The sequence below is a fragment of the Papaver somniferum genome, chromosome 9 (genome assembly GCF_003573695.1).
Source record: "Papaver somniferum cultivar HN1 chromosome 9, ASM357369v1, whole genome shotgun sequence".
Classification (NCBI taxonomy): domain Eukaryota; kingdom Viridiplantae; phylum Streptophyta; class Magnoliopsida; order Ranunculales; family Papaveraceae; genus Papaver; species Papaver somniferum.
Window position 1 is genome coordinate 104,649,020 of NC_039366.1, and position 18,197 is coordinate 104,667,216.

An 18,197-nucleotide genomic window follows, 5' to 3' on the forward strand; every position below is an offset into this window, starting at 1 on the left:
AACTTGATTCCACTTATGACCGATCACACACAAAATGGAGTCTGTTAACAATGGATGATCACAAGTTTATCGTCAGATCTAAGAACATATTTGAACCATCATTAATCATTGATCTAGTTTGAGTGGATTTATATCAGAAGAGAGGGCTCTCAAGAATAATCAAACTAGGTGCAATCAAGGTTTAACAACCGTTAGTCAATCAAATCAATAACCGAAAACTAAAATAACAATGAAAATTCTAGTTTCCCACCAACGATACTATCTAGACGCTTCTTGATCCCAAAAAAAGTCTCTAAACTAGCAGACGTACGAGATTCCGCCTAGTTAGGTTACTTTCTTCTCCAATATAGTATTACAAGTAATATTATTAATCTCCTACAACAGTGATTATAAAATGACTGCCTCAGGATAAGTTTGTAAGAAGAAAAAACTTCACTATTTATAGACCAAGGTAGTTTGGACACCAAGGAATTTCCATAACCGAAAATATTCTCATGATTTTAGAGCATTGCTCGGTCGAACTCACAAGTGTTGCTATCTCAAGATTGTTGTCAAATTTAGTTGTCAAAACTATATCTTGATTTCTAATTTACAATTATAAAAGTCTCGGACTAGGATAGAAATGTAGTTGAGAAACAGAAGATCACGGGAGTCATCATTGCGTTCAACCGTTTGAAGGAGAAAATCAACCGAAGCTTTTGAAGAACTTCATCAACAAGAGGTAAGTGAAGACTGAACCACCTATTTTTCAAGTTATATTCACTTTTTTATCACTGATTCGATGTCGCATAACTAATTATACTATTATGCATAGACAAGAATTTCGAGTCAAGTTTATCTTGATAATTAGTTCTCGAAATATAATGACTAAGCTTCATGAATATTTGTTCATACTTGATGAATTTCGTATAAGGAAAATTTATTGTTCGGAATCAAAATCATGATTCAAGTTTTATCGTTCGAAAATAGCCTGGAACAGTGATATATGTCATTGATGTTATTCAGGAATGTTTTGAATCGATTTAGAGAGAAATATATAGCTACTGTAGATTTGGATACAAGAAAGTGTATTCGTACACGTATCTATATATCGACTTACAGATTTGTGGTGCACATATTCTTATGTATATCATGTGAAAACCTGTTCAACTCGTGAACCGGATTGGTATGCATACTCGTATGCAAACCATTTAGGAACTGTGGTTACGGAACTTGGTTAGTTTACAAACCGGTATGCAAACCAAAATAGTTTTGTGTTCCTGATCTCGGTTTAAGTACCCAAACCGGTACGCAAACCAAAATAGTTATGTGAACTCCAGAACCGGTCGTAGTCTTAAGGTTTCCAAACCGGTACGCATACTTAGATAGTTCCGTTGACTCCGGAACTTGGTTTGGTTAACTGTTTACAAACCGATACACGTACTCTGATTGACTTGAGTCACGAATGGATATGGTATTTGTACTTTGTGCATTTACTAACCATGTCGATTATCTTCAAGAGAGATTAAATTATTTTTACGAGATAATTAATACTTGATTAATTCTCTAAAACACTAAACTTATTTGATCACATGATTGTGACTCAAGATTAATGTCTTAGTGTTCATGAAAATGAGTATTAATCTATTAAGTTCAATTCGGCTAGTTTCGGCTAACCATGTTAAACATAGTCTTTGTACACGATTCAGTTACGGTTTTATCTAACCAGAGTGTATATCTTGCTTATGTAAACCAGATTCAAAGATTCATCTAACGGTGGATATTGATTGCTTGGTTCCAAAGCTATCTTAGCTTAAACATAAAGCAACCTATGCTTTGAATGTCTATAAAAGGGGAACGTCAAGCAACTGGGATCTTGAATCCCGACACTACTTTTTGGTGTGTCCTAGTTGTAGATGAGTCGTCATATTCCTAACCCTTTTAGGGTTTAGCGATTACAAAGATTTCATAGGGATCCGTGAAGCCAGGTCCAGTTATCTATCATTAATAACTCGAGTATCCTGATCTTGATTGATTATTGAGATTGCTCCATTGATCAAGATAGATAAAAATCATAAGAGTTCTCTTCATCTCAAAATTTGTTGATTCCACAAGTTTTATACTTGTGAGATGAATAATAATCTAGGATGCACTTGGGGTTTCATAAGTCCGGATTTTGAAGTTAGCTAGACTTTGTCTATTACTATCGATTTCCATATCACCTTGACCAAAACCTTTTTGATCGTAAAGGGAATATAAATAGGATTTTGAGTTAAAGCAACTTTTAGTTGGTGTGACGTTATCTAAGAGAATCAATTGCGCGGAGTCCTGCTGGGACTCAAGATGCGTAAGGAACGCGATTGTACCTTAATCGGTGGGATAAATTTTAGGGATCAACTACATTCCAATCCGAAGTTAATTGGTAGTAGGCTAGTGTCTGTAGCGGGTTAATACAGTTTGGTGTTCAATGTGGACTAAGTCCCTGGTTTTTTCTGCATTTGTGGTTTTCTCGTTAACAAAACTTTTGGTGTCTGTGTTATTTGTTTTTCCGCATTATATTGTTTATATTTATAATTGAAATATCACAGGTTGTGCTTTGATCAATCATAGTAGATACATCCTGAAAAGCGGGGGTCTAACAACCACACCCAATATTTCGCTTAGCAATCTGTATGGACTAATAACTCCAATATACTTCCAAGAGAATCAACTAGACAACCAGACTCAATCTTAAAAAAAGTATATCAAAGAGTTGTATCTCAATCTCTCAATTCAATCCGCAATCAAACAAATAATAATTTGCGAGCCCGATTGAATATAAGAGAGATAACTTGAACGATACCAAAGACTAATGTTCAAGGATCAATCAATTTAAATCTACAACCAAAGGTTGGATTTACCAATTGATCGATTCAACGCACAACCTGTGATATTTCAATTATATAACAAAATATAATACGGAAAAGAAATAACACATACACAAGAAGTTTTGTTAACGAGGAAACCTCAAATGCAGAAAAACCCCGGGACCTAGTCCAGATTGAACACCACACTGTATTAAGCCGCTACAGACACTAGCCTACTACAAACTAACTTCGGTCTGGACTGTAGTTGAACCCCAATCAATCTCACACTGATTCAAGATACAGTTGCGCTAATTACGTCTACGATCCTAGCAGGATAATACGCACTTGATTCCCTTAGCTGATCTCACCCACAACTAAGAGTTGCCACGACCCAAAGTCCAAGACTTTAATAAACAAATTTGTCTCACACAGAAAAGTCTACAAGAATAGATAAATCTGTTTCTCACAGAAATACCTACGAGTTTTGTTCCGTATTTTGATAAATCAAGGTGAACATGATCCAATTGATATACCGGACTTATGTTCCAGAAGAACAGCCTAGAAATATCAATCACCTCACAATAATCTTAATCGACTAGCGAAAACAGATATTGTGGAATCACAAACGATGAGACGAATGTGTTTGTGACTTTCTATCTTGCCTACCGGAGATATAAATCTCAAGCCAATATTACGATTGCACTCAATCAGAATAGAAACAGCAAGATCAGATCACGCAACTACATATAAAATGGTTGGGTCTGGCTTCACAATCCTAATGAAGTCTTTAAGTCGTTAACCTACAGGGTTTCGTGAAAAACCTAAGGTTAAAGGAGAATCGACTCTAGTTTACACAACTAGTATCACAGGAGGTGTGGGGATTAGGTTTCCCAGTTGCTAGAGTTCTCCTTTATATAGTCTCCAAATCAGGTTTGCAATCTAAGTTACCTTGGTAACAAAGCATTCAATATTCACCGTTAGATGAAAACTTGATTAGATTCAAGCTAATATCTTTCAACTGTTAGATCGAACTTAGCTTGTTATACACAAATGAAATGTAACTTCATTTAGGTTTGAGTAACTGTACCTAAACGTGTACACTTAGTTGGTTTAACAATAGTTAACCAATGGTTAGCCATATGAGCACTTTCATATCATCTTCACCATAACTAGTTCAAATGATTCAAATGAACTAGTTAGAGAGTTGTTCAATTGCTTAGATCTCATAGAAGTATACAAGACACTATGGAAGCAAAATCGGTTTTGATTCACTCGAATCGATTCATGAACATTATAGCCACGGTTTGCAAAGATTGCATTCCTTATTATATAAATGTTTTAGTTCATGAACAAACCGATTTTAGAAAGTAACCTACCTAAGTATGCGAACAGGTACGCGTGCTTAAGTAACCGGATTGAGTTTGTTTTCACTTTCAAACTCTGGCAGAAATTCACGGATGTGAACTTCCGGCCAATACGCGTACGGGTATGCATACTCTCCCGGTAGGGATGGTCATGGGGAGGGTATGGGGCGGGTATGCCAATCTCAATCACTACCCCGTTCGTAAAAAAAATACTTGTACCCGCCCCGTTACACATGTGAATTGGGGAGGGGCGGGTATGGGGAATACCCATATGGGGAGGGTTTCCCATGGGTTACCCGTAACACTGAGTTAATACATAAATTTGTTTATAATCAAAACTTAAATATGATTCAAGTAAAAATAATAACATTAGAATTATGCATTCTAAAATTTTAAATTTATAAATTTATTTTAAAGTGAACAAAAGAATCTTTAAATGACTTATTAGTTTTCCTATTTTTTTCCTTTCTTATTTTATCTTCGTCCACGTTAATCATTTCATTATCTGCATCATTTTCTCCGTTAAATATGTATGATCACAACAAAGAAGCGACATTGATGAATATACAAGAATGATCAAGAATATAATAAATGAAAGAAATCTTGACTAAGTGGTAAAAGTATAAAAATTCGATACAAATTCTTGCATAAAAGTCTAAAACCTTATAATATGAAAGCTACGGGGCGGGTATGGGGCGGGGACCTTGAATCCCATCCCCGTAGCTTAGTTTTCGGGTGTTACCCATACCCGACCCCATCCCCATTTGTGCGGGTAAAACCCTACCCAAACGGGGTGGGTACCCACGGGGATGGGTTTGGGTGGGGAAAATGGCCATCCCTATCTCTCGGATTTCCAACAACCGCCAGTACGTGTACGGGTACGCATACTTTGGGTCCCCATTTTTGGACTTTTACACAAATGTGAGAACACACTGTGTTTATATCCAAAGATGGTTACATGTTCTAAACTCTCATTTCAATCATTGAAACTTTCTTAGAGGATGTTACATAGTTGTTATTCACAAACTATTTTTCATCAAAGCGATTTTCAAGTTATTGAAATAGTCAACATGACTTTCGTCACGAGTATAAATGAACTTGGCCAAAGCGAAAGCTTACCAACACATATTTCGAGAAATAGATAAGCGAGATAAGCGAGATAAACTCGGCTCGAAATAGCAAATGTGTATAATCGAAGTCTATACAGCAATACGACTTTTGTCTCAAGATAGGAGATAGAATAGATAGACTTTTGAGTGATAGATAAGTTCAAATATCCACATATTTTTTTGTCGATGAAGTTCCACCAGTTCCTTGAGTAGTTCTTCGTCTTTGTATGATGAACGCCGTGGAGTCTAGGGCTCAACTACACTTACTATCCTAGTCTGAGACTTAGCTATAATTAGACTAGAAATCAAGACTTATAGTTTTGGCAACTAAACTTGACAAACAAGATTGAGATAGCAACGCTTGCGAGTTCGACCGAGCAGTGCTCTAACTCATCCGACCTAGTTTGTTGGATACGACATGATTGATTCTTGGACATTGGCCTTTGGTTCCTTCCAAGTAATCTCTTTGTGACTAGGTTCACGGATTTGTTTTTGTAAACGTTCTAATTGCAAGAGAGAGAGAGAGAAAAATATATAACTCTAGATACTATTCCTTAAATAAGTTTAACTCTCGTAGTTGTATTGAGTTTGTCCATATATATTGCCTAAGAAAAAAGTGGCAGTGTATTTTGGTACCTCCGCGTTTTCACAAGATATGCAATAAGCAATAATATTCGGTTTTGTCTAATTCCAACTAATATCCAATTATTATACCGAAATCCCTCATGGCTGACAACTTAATATTAGTTAATATACAAGTATACTTTACTAATATATATTCCAGAGATATGTTTTACTTGCTGGAAAAGTAAAATATATATATTCAAAAATCTCAATTGAAGATTCTCAAACATTTCAGTTTGAGATCTCACCTTGAGTATCAAGGAATATAGTGTCTATGTCGTAATTACGAAGTTCAAAAGATATGCATTATACTTCGTAATTCAATATACACAACTTTGGTATATATTCTTCCGTGACACTTTGATCAAAATAAGATGATCAAGTCTATAATACTAGAGTTTCATATATATAACTTGGCATGTTATGTTTTCTATCTAAACGACTTAAAAGTAACGTAGATAAAAAAGAAACAAGTCAAGTCTTGTATTATTAACCTCGAGCAGAAGGATGATCTGTTAGTTGATGTCGACACGTCTTCAGAATCTCCAGGTCTTCAGAGTAATACTTGTATGTCTCAACATTTCTAGACTTCCTAGTCTAACTTAATAAAGTTGACTCTAGTAATCTAATTAAGTGACCTTCAGTTTTGGAAATAAAATGTGATAACCAATCTTGACATACCAATGCTTGGTGGGTTCAACTGAGCAATCCTCTAACACCATGCAACATAATTTGGGCTATAGGGGAAGATCTGGGTTACGCTGCAAATTCCATTGCGATGTCAATGTAAGGCTATAATGTAGATTTTTACTCACCTTGCAATTTCTAAGACATGTTGTAAATATCAACAATGAACATTGTTTGGTTCACGTGAACTTTTTCCGGATGTTAGTTTCATTTGTAATTGAAAAGGATATCTTTTATGTAGTTATAGTTGTGAAATTTGAAAGGCAAACTGTATTTGCCTGCATTAAAAAAGGGGGGATTTTTTTTTTTTACTATTTAAGTAGAGGTAGACTAAAAGAAACTATCCAAATATTAGTCATGTCGGAAATACCATTTAATCTCTAGATCTAAAAATAATAAATAAGATAGACTCATTTTGGACATTTTTCTTTCTAATTATTATTTTCTTTGTCTAAGTTTAGTGTTTTCCGTTTCTCCGAAATCATTTTGATACATTTTTATCTATGCGCAGCAATGGAGTCCATCCCTATTGATTGATTGATAGGGATCAAAAGAAATCATGAGATTGACTAAGAAGATTTCATTTTGTCGATGACAAAGACCATGAGGCTAAAAAACAAAGACCTAGTAAAGTACCATGGTTGACGCTCTCGGTGGAAAAAATATATCCCAAAATTTTCTTTTGATTTTACGTGTATAAATATTTTCTAATCTAACGGCGGATGCTAATTCTAAATTCTATCTTCCGAAATCTGTGACATTTCTGCCGCTTCCGTTATTGCTGATGGATTGGCTGTAGGGCTTGGAATTGATCACGGAAGTTCAAGTATAATGGTGTAAGGTAAAATAGATTCCCAAATGCGATTCGAAATTGCGTTTAATCTTGGCCACAAGATCGACTGCCAAAAAGATACCACTAATTTAGAAATAAAACCAATCATAAGATTGCGCGAATCGTAATTGCTTTTAACGCGATTCGAATTGCCACTTTTTGTGCACGATTTATAAAGACCGGTTCTGGCGGGGCTGATACGAATACGGGTTGGACAAGAAATCCTAACAAATCCTGGCGGTTGGATCGTTCAAATGGTATCAGCTCCGCCAAAACTGGTATCATCTTTATAAATCATGCTTTTTTGGATTCCAAGGCTGGCTCGGTATTGTGATGCAAGAGATGATTGTGGTCAAACTTGAAGAAATGAGTTGTGTTCCATTCCTTGGATGCTCATACTTCCTATCAATGCGATCGATGAAAGCATGTAGCAATGACGCTTGAGCATGGCCAGGAAAGTAAGCAATACCTTTATGCAAGTTAGCGGAGCTCGAATAAATCTAAGTAAGTCCCAGGTATGGCCTTATGCCTGGACAATGCTCGGAAGCTAGTAATGCATGCAAGATGCTTCGGCCTTAGCCTCTATGGCTTTCAACCCTTTGGACAATAAGGGTAAGTTGGAACGGTATGGAAGCTAACTTAGCTGCAGCATGCTTACTAAGCATGCTTGCAAGGGCAAACGAATGTGCATTTCCTTGGCTCGAAGAGGAGTTTTAGAGCCCAATCAGTAACATCAAAATTGCGCATCGGGAAGTTATAGCCTGGGCGCGCTAGGCATATTTTTCCGATCTGTCAATCCATCAAACCTTGAAACATGCCTTCGAAAAAATGTAGATTATCCCAACTTGGAAGTCGTTGAACTTGACATTCCACGCTTTTTTTCCAAGTTTGAAATAGCTTGGACTCTACCATAAGACTTGCCCTGATAACTGGTCCTCATTACCTTTAAAAGCTAAATGTTAAGTTTAGTCACACTGGCAGCCGGACCAGTTCAACTTCGTTCTGAACTCAGAAGTCAGAACTATACAAGATATATTATTTTTACAGAGCAGATGCATACAAACAGTCAGAACTATACAAGATATATTATTTTTACAGAGCAGATGCATACAAACAAGTGGTTTATTAATGCATTCCCACTTGAACTTAACCGTTTATCAAAGAAGGTTATTATTGGGGGGTCACATTCCATTAAAAGGGCGTCACCTAATAGGATAAAAACGGGTCATCCATAAGTAATATCAAAAATCTCTTATCTCAAATAATTTTGTAATGACTAAACAACCTTTATTTAGTTAATTTTAATTTAATTTAATTAGATAATAATTAAATTAATGAATTTTGTTGTATACTTGGTGAATTCTGGGACAAAATTTTTTTGGGAAAAAAACTAGAGAGAAGAAAAAAAAGTTAGTCAATCACACTGACCGTAAAATAAACTTCTACGGTTAGAAATAATCCAAATCTGGACGTAAAATCACTTCTACGGTTGGAATTAAAAGGCAACCGGAGGTAAAATCAGATTATACGGTTGGAATGAAAAGGAACCTGGACGTAAAATAAGATTCTACGGTTGGAACTATCCAAACCTGGACGTAAAATGAGCTTCTACGGTTGGAACTATTCAAACCTGGACGTAAAACTACATGCAAATAAAATTCTACGGTTGGAATTAAACCAAACCTAGCCGTGATTTCTTCATAACCACTTTTACAGTTGGAATTAATCCAAATCTGGTCGTAAACCTACATGCAAATAAAATTCTACGTTTGGAATTAATCCAAACCTGGTCGTGATTTCTTCTACGATTTTTAAGTTTTTATTTTAGTTCAAGGATAATCTAGACATTTTGTATGTGTTAGGATATCACTTTTTTGGACACTAAGAATCCAAGTGAAGCCCCTCTATTGGAATGTCACGCCCCAATAATAACCTTCTTATTAAAGGAGTTTGAAATCCAGTGCGACCGAATGAGAAAACGGAACTTAAAGAGTGTTTTCCTTGATAATGAACTTTCCAGCATAAATATACATAATTGTTAGCAGTGTAACTAAACATCAACTTAACTTAAATACTCGTAGTAAAGAGTAGCAAGAAATATTTCAGAGATGAGGTTAATCCGAGGAGGATAATTTTTCTTCATTTTTCTGTAAGCCTTTTGTCTGTATATGATATTTGTCCGTAGTTCAAAATCCCTCTCTTATAACATATAATATAAACATAAGGCCAGTCCCATTTTTCGGTTTTGAAGGAACTAGCCTTAACTACATCATATAACCCGGTGTTACACAATTACGTGAGAGAACAGCAGAGCTTGCAAAATACACCTGCAATTACGCAAGTTGGTAAACAGATGCATCATAAGAAGTGTTGGTTCTGTAGCTGCTCTGTTAAGCGGTTCCCCATTCAAAAGAACCAAGAAGAAAGGCTCTTTGAATTTTATCCGTGGCAAGTAGTAGCAGAGACCATCCCTCAAAATAATTGGAAGAACAGACTGGTCGATCCGTCGCCAAATGATCTAAGATCTGCTGGTTTAACCAAGGCTCTGCATAATGGGCATGTTCTTTCTCTCTCGAACCTGAAAAAATGCGAATGTTCTAAGAAATCTTGCTTTCTACTTTCCAGCAAGTTATCAGATTAAAGACGATAAACTGCCTCCTAATGGTGTATAACCACATGATACTACTACCACCAAACGATGTTATATGAAAAGACTTAATCCCTAATTCCAGCATATCATTAATATGCAAATTTCATAAGCGCGTAACTCTGCCCAGAAAAAAGGATCTGATTTCAAATAAACACAAGCAGGAATTCTTGCAGGTCCACAGTCATAGAGAAGATATAAATTTGGTTCAAGTTTTCTGGCCATGGACATTTTTATTACTCGAGAGCATCAACATCTGCATGATATGAATGGACTACTATGGACTATGGCGTAGTAATCTGAGGTGAATACTCAAACCCGAACGACTGCATCTAAAGATAATGCTATAGGGTCTCCCTGAAATATCTATCAACTAACACAGTTCTTAATATGCTAGATAACTGAAAATAAAAAAGTCAAATATAGCACATAAACGCATGAATATAAATTAACAACAATACGTAGAACAAAAAGTAATTAGGTTTGAGGCGAACAAACTAACCACTCTGATACACAATCTTCACAGAAAATGTGTTTACAACGAAGTAAGATCGGTGCATGCATCTTCTCCTGGCATATAGCACACAGATCACCTGCTGCATTAACCTGCATCATATTGCCGAAGGCTTAAACCACGTGGCTAATAATAGTACTATCATTAATACAAAAGACCAAGGGGTAAACTATGTGTTCAATAAATTTTACATGTACGAAATCACTATAGGGTCTGTATGTGTTGGGTGGTCTGCATCTTTTTTGCAGACATGTTGAATATAGGAGAAAAATGTGATTGATTACTAATGTTAATTGGAAAGGTGACGAACCATCTCTAGCTTCAACAAGAAGACAAAAGCTGACATGACTTCAGATCCTGTTATGTGACTCACACCAAATACGACACTCCCAGAGTATTGCCAAATACTCCAAATAATATTGTGCACAGCGAGATTTCACAAGTGTAGAGAACTAAAAGAATCATGATAGCAACGCAATTATCAAGTTCTATTGCACCAATTCAGTTGGCAACCCCTAAGTTTACTAGTCTATTTGACAATTTGTTTCTGAATTGGAAACCAAGATATCCCGAAAAGACAATCTTAAACATTTTGATATATTTCAGAAGAACACCCCAACAATACAAATATATCTTGTCTCATACCAAAACCCTTCATTCCAAATGGCAGCGAAATCGACAAAGAGTTTCTGAAATATTGATCCATGGCACAGACCATGAAGTGGCCTTTAATATATACAACTGTTCCGTTAAGTAATGTCAAAGACTAGCAAAAATAAAACAACGAAGGCAAAAGATCCCAATTCTCAAAAAAAAAAAAATGGAATAACTTAGAAGATATCAAGCATAGATATGTTATTTACAGCTCTAAGAAAGCCAGCTCAAATTCTCGGTCCTTAAATTCACAAAGTTCGAGCATCTATCAAGCAAAAAAAAAGTTAGCTCAAGTGCACCCTTACCTGTTCAGATGTGGCATAAGACCCATAATGAACCTCTTTACGTGACAATGCCTTTAGTGCAGCAAAGAAACTCTGGACCTGGAAACCACAAAATCCAATGTCACTAAAAACATTGCACCACCACTCCACAATTAATGAACTTTGGAATATTTCAAGTGATGTTCCTGGGAACTTGGAAGAAGAATATAATAAATTTGTTCGCAAGGAACCATACCTTCTCAACAACTGATGTCAGCTTGAAAGTAAGGTATAAGCCTGTGGTTAGGGATGAAAAGAGGCTTCCATATTCCTTGTTCAAAAAGAAGCGATACCAAACAGGAGTTGGTAACAAGGCACGGTATAGCAGCAATAGATACTCCACCAAAGTAAGCATTTGACCCTGAATTTTTTTTAAACATAAAATGGTAAATAACCATATGCTCTTTTGTTTCAACATATTTACTAGTCAACATTTCAGCTAAAGAACTGAAGGTCATGGTGACCATGTATTTTAGAAAAGTCATAGTCAGGACAAACGAAAGAAGACAAGAGATGCTACAACCTCAACTGGATGAGTCATAAAGTTGAACTCAGCTTGAGGTTATACCCTCAATTGGATGAGTCATAAACTTGACACTCAGCTTGAGGCGAGACCTCGTGCAGTTTTTAACTCACAAGACTTGAAAGGATAAGCTAACAAGTAATAACATACTATTTTATATTCATGTTTTCCTTAGCTAATGTCAGACCATTTTAATTCAGCTTTAACTATAATCTGAAAAAATCCTAACCAAAAAATTGCCACCTCCTAACACAGACTTAACGCTCACCCCATAGATCGAAAGAAAAAAAACTAGATCTACACTCTAAATGACGCATTATTATATTACTAATAGTTTTTCTTGTAATTAGAACATAAAGGTTTTACCTGGTCCACCAACTGAATGAAAGTAAATACTGTAATTAATGATAAATCAAATGGAACCCGTTCGCTTACTGAACACTATTGCTATATCATAAAAAACAACAAATCACTTTACCTGCCTACGGTAGTTGCGACCTCGGCTATTTTTGTAATATATCAGCAGTGCCAACTTCAAGATCATTGCTGCCTGCCGCACCATCGTGTCTGAAAAGTAAAGCAATATTAAGAACATACAGCTAGTACCTTTAAGCTATGAAGTTCAAAAGATTAAGAAATTTTATGCTTTGTCAAAGGCTCGAAGTTTAATAGCTATAAATAAAAGAGAATGAAACACAATGAATAGGAAGTATTTGTACTTTAGCACCATTTCTTAAAGAAGAAATGATTACACCGTGAAGGTAATAGAAATCCACACAGGCATTTGCAGGGTGTATTCCAAAGCAGGTGAAAAAGATATCAGTCATAGCAATTTTGCACCACAACCAAGTGGTAATAAAGGGAAGAAGATGCTAGTCCAACATAGATAAGTTGCGAAAGCACTCTATTTGCAACTTTGCATTACATGATCTTTCATGGTAAGTTGAACAGGAATTTTCAGACCGCCTATCCCTATTTTTAAAAAAGAATCAAAGAACGAGTCCTTTTCCAATTGAAAGCAAGTGTAGCAATGGTAATAAGAGCTATTATCATACCATTGACCATGATGATGAATATAGCATGCCAGAAAGGAGGTATTGCTTTTGGAGGAAGCATAACCAGAGGATGGAGAAGATCATCATTACGAAACCACCAATAAACACCAACTACATGAAGTAAGAAGACTACACTAATTCCTGCAAGAAAAGTAACTTTTCTCTCCCCCTGTATAAACAAACAAGAAACCACGCTGTAAGAATAACGAAAATCAAGTGCACAAAGAAGAAGTGATAAAAAGAAAAAAGAAAAAAAAAGATACACCACAGTACCTTGAGCGCTGTCTGCTTCCGTAGAATATCATTTGACTTGAACATTACAGCAGCAATCAAAATTGTAACGAAGAAACCTGTACGTTGTTGCTTATATTAATACAATGATGGAGCGGATTTGCGATATTATGGGAAGAAAATAAAAACAACTCAACATCTCAAGCGAACACACAAAAAAACTCAAGCCAACACATGTACCACCTTAGTATGATACTAATGCTTTAGTATTTACTGGTTTGAAAATAGAAGTTTGACATAGAAATCAACATGAAATTTATGTCAAGATTATCTAGAACAGTGAAGCACTAATATCGCTACCCGGCATTACAATTTAACTGGGGATGATCCTGATCAATTTGGTTACCAAGTATTAGATGCAATATCTGTTCAATAAATTGCTGGCATGCATGATGTCACGAGTGATGGAGTAAATTATACAATGAGAGCAAAATAGAATGGTGTAGGAACAACAGTTTCTTTCTAAGAATGACGTATAAAAACATGTTTGAAAGAATCACATCCCATAAATTGGGAAAAAAATTCAAGTGAGCATTTTCATTGTGCTTGTAGGATAAACCAAGAGAAGGTAGAAGAATAAGACCATAAACAAATCCCATAGTTATAAAGATGGCACACATATGAACTATACCATAGTACCACACTACGTCTACCAGTCAATAACTGACGGTTCAGAAATTTTAATATGAGCAGAGTCTAAAGCAGAAAAATCGACTACCCTCATGCCAAAATGGCTTCATTCTTTTAATACATCTGCATATATAATTGTTTCAAGAACAAGTAATTAATGTATAAAATAGTGGTGAGTTGAAATACCTTGCAAGTGTTGTCGAATGAAGACCACCAAGAGAAGCAAAGAGAAGGGCAAAACCTGCTCAATCCACCTAGCAACCTGCTGAATATCATATCTCTGGTATGACGAGTCCCTATTATTACCCCCAACACCAGCACCAGCTTCCCCATCAGTGGTTTCATTACTAGAATTACTACCCGCTATTGAAGCTGAAGATGCCAACCCCTCACCAACTCCACCACCATCATTACCCACATTACCCCCCTGCCGTTCCAGCACAACAGCTGATGATGAGCCAGTAATGTGGTCAGCAGATAGGGCATCTTCACCACCTTCTCTATCTTGTTCACCAATTATCCTAATCGAAACTTCCCCATCCCCACTAACTGGGCCAATAGAATCATCTAAACGATTCTGATTTCTCTCACGAAAAACAGATGTAGGACTTCCATTAATCAAACTCTCGGATTCTTGATGACTCGACCTAGTTCTTAAAACTCCAGAATATTCCAATAACGCCGATAAAGGTGCTTGTATAAAATTCGCAGCAGAAAATTGCATCCCAAATCTTCTCGAATTATTACTACTACTGCTAGACGAATTCCTATACGAATCCGTACTGCTATTCGAAGTTTCCATAACCCACAAAAATATATACTAACCCTAAAGATTATTTTTCACAAATTATATTCTAAAAAAAACTTCAATCAAGAGAAACCCTAAAAAAAAATTCACAGAAATATCCCATCAAATTAATAAATCGTACCTTCTTTACAGATTTTTATTACAGAAGAAGAAGAATCTATTTCCCTTCCATAAATACCCTAAAAAAAAATAACTCGGAAATTTAAAACCGAAATCCTAAAATATTGATAATAGGCGAATTTGATTAGGATTCAAAGAGATTGATCGAATCCACGTTTATTACCAAGCTGTGAAATAAAAGGGAGCAGACGAAGAAGAAGAAGCTGAAGATTTGTTGTGTCTGATAGAGAAATGCTTGGAATTTTTCTTTATCGAAGGCGTATGTCTCAATTGTCTTCTGACCTATTCTTTTGTCTCTCTCGTTTTGTAAAATGAATAGGAGAAAGATGCGAGTGCGACTAAAAGGCAAACGAGTATACGCGGTGTATATTTATATGGTGTCTATGGAAATTTCATAGTCTAGTTCCTTTTATCCGTTAAATAGCACAGGAGGGTAGAGCAGGTATCTTCCCTAGAGCAGGTAGTACATGATCCAATCAGATGTGACCACGTAGGAGGAATCCCAATCATTATGTATGGATAGTTCAACATCCAAATTGTCGAGACTTTAAATTTAAATTTAAGAGGCCCAAGATCAGTTTTGAATTGAGAAGCCCACCCACATCTTACAAATGCAAAACATGTTTAACAGATGATTTCTGTGGAGATTATAAAAAATTCTTTTGTTTAAACTTTAAAAAATGGTGGTATCAACAAATGATTTACTTTACTGATGGACTGAATAGAAAAACTTTGGGGAAACATCATCATGTTTATTTTAACAAGGGATCCCTAGACCTGGTGTCACTATAATATAATTATAAAATTAATGAGGGATAATACCAGTGACCTGACTATGGATAACTTAAATGCTAGTTAGATTGATATAGTTACATGCCATTGGCCATGCATTACACTAAACCTAATAATACATAAGTGGGTAAACATGGCGAGCAGACAAGGTTAACGAAATAATTTGGGGCGGCGGATTAAAATTGCACTTTTGCAAAAGTATGGCCTTTTTAGCTAAAAGGTCTCCTATACAAAGAGGTTTTGCCACCTTAATTTATCTGCCTTTAGTTACGTGATACTCTTTCCGCCCAGGTTCATCCTGTAAGAAAATACTAGTTGATACAAAGACTAATTGACCAAAGAAGTCGCCCCATCTAGAAAGATGGCTCTATTCTTTAGCTCCCGTGCAGTTGTTCAAGTATGTTGGGCTTCCATTTGGGCTTGGCTCTATTCCAAAGATTGGGCCAAAGGACATCTTTTTTTGTTTTTTGTTTTTTTTGAACTATAATTTTGGGCATACCAAAATCCTCCAAGTCATGCTGAATGAAGACAAAAAAGGTTGTGAAATAGCAAAATCAGATAACCCCTTAACGCAAATTTTTTTAATGGCAAATCTGTCCTTTACGTATAAGTGTTACTAATCTTGATTAGTGATTAAATATTTTGTTTAGTGATTAAAATAATTTTCAGAATTATAAGAGTTGTTTAGATGAAAAATTTGAGGGGAAAAAAATCAAAGTTTTGGTTTGGTTAAGAAGGAGAGAAAGAGAAGGAGAAAGTGAGAAAATTCTAATTCTTGATTCAATGGAGGATGAGGAGGGTCATCATTCATCTAAAAAACCTAGGAAAATACATATCAACTACAACAATGATCCAGAAATGGTTGATTTCTTAGATTATGAGAATGATTTTACACCCACTCAAACTCAAGCTCAAACTCAAACACAAACTCAAGATGATGATTTTTATGAGCCAAATCCTGATGATGAAGACATTGATGAGGAACCCAATGCTTCTAATACACAGGTACACTTATATCCTATACTTAATCTCACTTCTATAGCTCTCAATTATCAAAAGTTAGGTTTTTTGAATCATGGTTCGGCGAAACAGGTTGAGGTTCGACTCACATCTATGAGCCGAATATACCAATTGATGAACGGTTCGGCTTACTGAATCTGTTTACTGCATGCGCCGAACCTATAATTTCCAATTCCAACCCTTTTGCTAGACACTAGTTCGTCTTATATGAAATTTTCATAGTAAGCCGAACAACATCCTGAATAGCCTGGAATAGAATCATTACTAATTCGGCTTACATATCCAAAATCGTATGTGCCGAACATAATATTTTAATTTCTGGGTTGAAATATTGTTACTGGTTCGGCACATATGGAGAATATCGTATCAGCCGAAACCTCTTATGTCCAAGGTTCGGCACATAATATGATTATCGTCTGAGCCGAATATGAATTTGTTAATTTTTTGGTTAAAATATTGTTCGTGGTTCGGCACATATTGAGGATATCGTATAAGCCGAAACCTGTAAATGTTTATAGTTCGGCACATAATGTGATTATCGAATGCGCCGAACCTTGTTATTATATTCCCTTTCTAGTGTTTAACCTTGTGATATTCTTTGTAGATCGTGCTTGGACCCATGGAAAATCAACCTGATCCAGTAAACATAATTCACGAGGATAGCAAGGATCACTAAAACATGAAATTGAGGAACATCAACCTGATCGTGCTTGAGGAACACCAATATTGGGTTACACCAATAATGATTTTTAAGGCTCGGCTTATAACTCAAATTATAGAAAAAGCCGAACCTGAAGGACAAATGATTCGGCGCGTAACTAACATTAGAGGATAAGCCGAACTCTATAAATTCGGCGCATAACTGTTAAGCTATTCATTAAAACATGAAATTGAAGGTGTCCATAACCCAATCCCAGCACCATTAAAAAAAGTTCAGCACCTAAAAGCAAAGGTGTTTGCAACACCATAAAAGTGTACTTAAAACTTAAGAAAAAGTGTACCATAAAAGGGCATTTAACCACGACCCCTCTTCTTAGTTGAACGACCACCTCTTCTTCCACCTTGGTCTTCATCTTCCGACGCATCATTACCGGGTTGGACGGTAGCACCACCTTGGCTTGTACCTTCACCAACTTGTCGAGACCTCTTAGTGGTAGGCCTTTGTTCGGGTTCCTCGGGTCCTTGTCCTTTGTTGATGATTGCATCCCACTTGTTGATGAGGTATTTTTGTTCTTCCACGGTCATTGGTGTTTTGCAACCAAGTTTGGCCTTCATTTTTGTCAACATCTCCCTACCCGCGGCAACCTTTTTTTTTTATTTGTCAACAACTTATAACCATGAGGTTGAAGACATTTTTACCATAACTAATATATGAAAAT

The 18,197-nt window shown here is 36.0% G+C and overlaps 1 protein-coding gene across 1 annotated transcript; it reads right to left on the reverse strand.

Moving 5' to 3' along the window:
• Positions 1-9,426: 9,426 nt before the first annotated feature.
• LOC113310172 (RING finger and transmembrane domain-containing protein 2-like) lies at positions 9,427-15,366 on the reverse strand. The gene is made up of 8 exons (XM_026558750.1): positions 14,265-15,366; positions 13,431-13,507; positions 13,158-13,326; positions 12,581-12,669; positions 11,776-11,940; positions 11,562-11,639; positions 10,591-10,694; positions 9,427-10,019 (listed from the first exon to the last, which is right to left on the reverse strand). Exons 1-8 carry the CDS (start codon positions 14,878-14,880, stop codon positions 9,914-9,916), a joined length of 1,404 nt encoding a protein of 467 aa, XP_026414535.1. The 5' UTR covers positions 14,881-15,366; the 3' UTR covers positions 9,427-9,913.
• Positions 15,367-18,197: the final 2,831 nt, after the last annotated feature.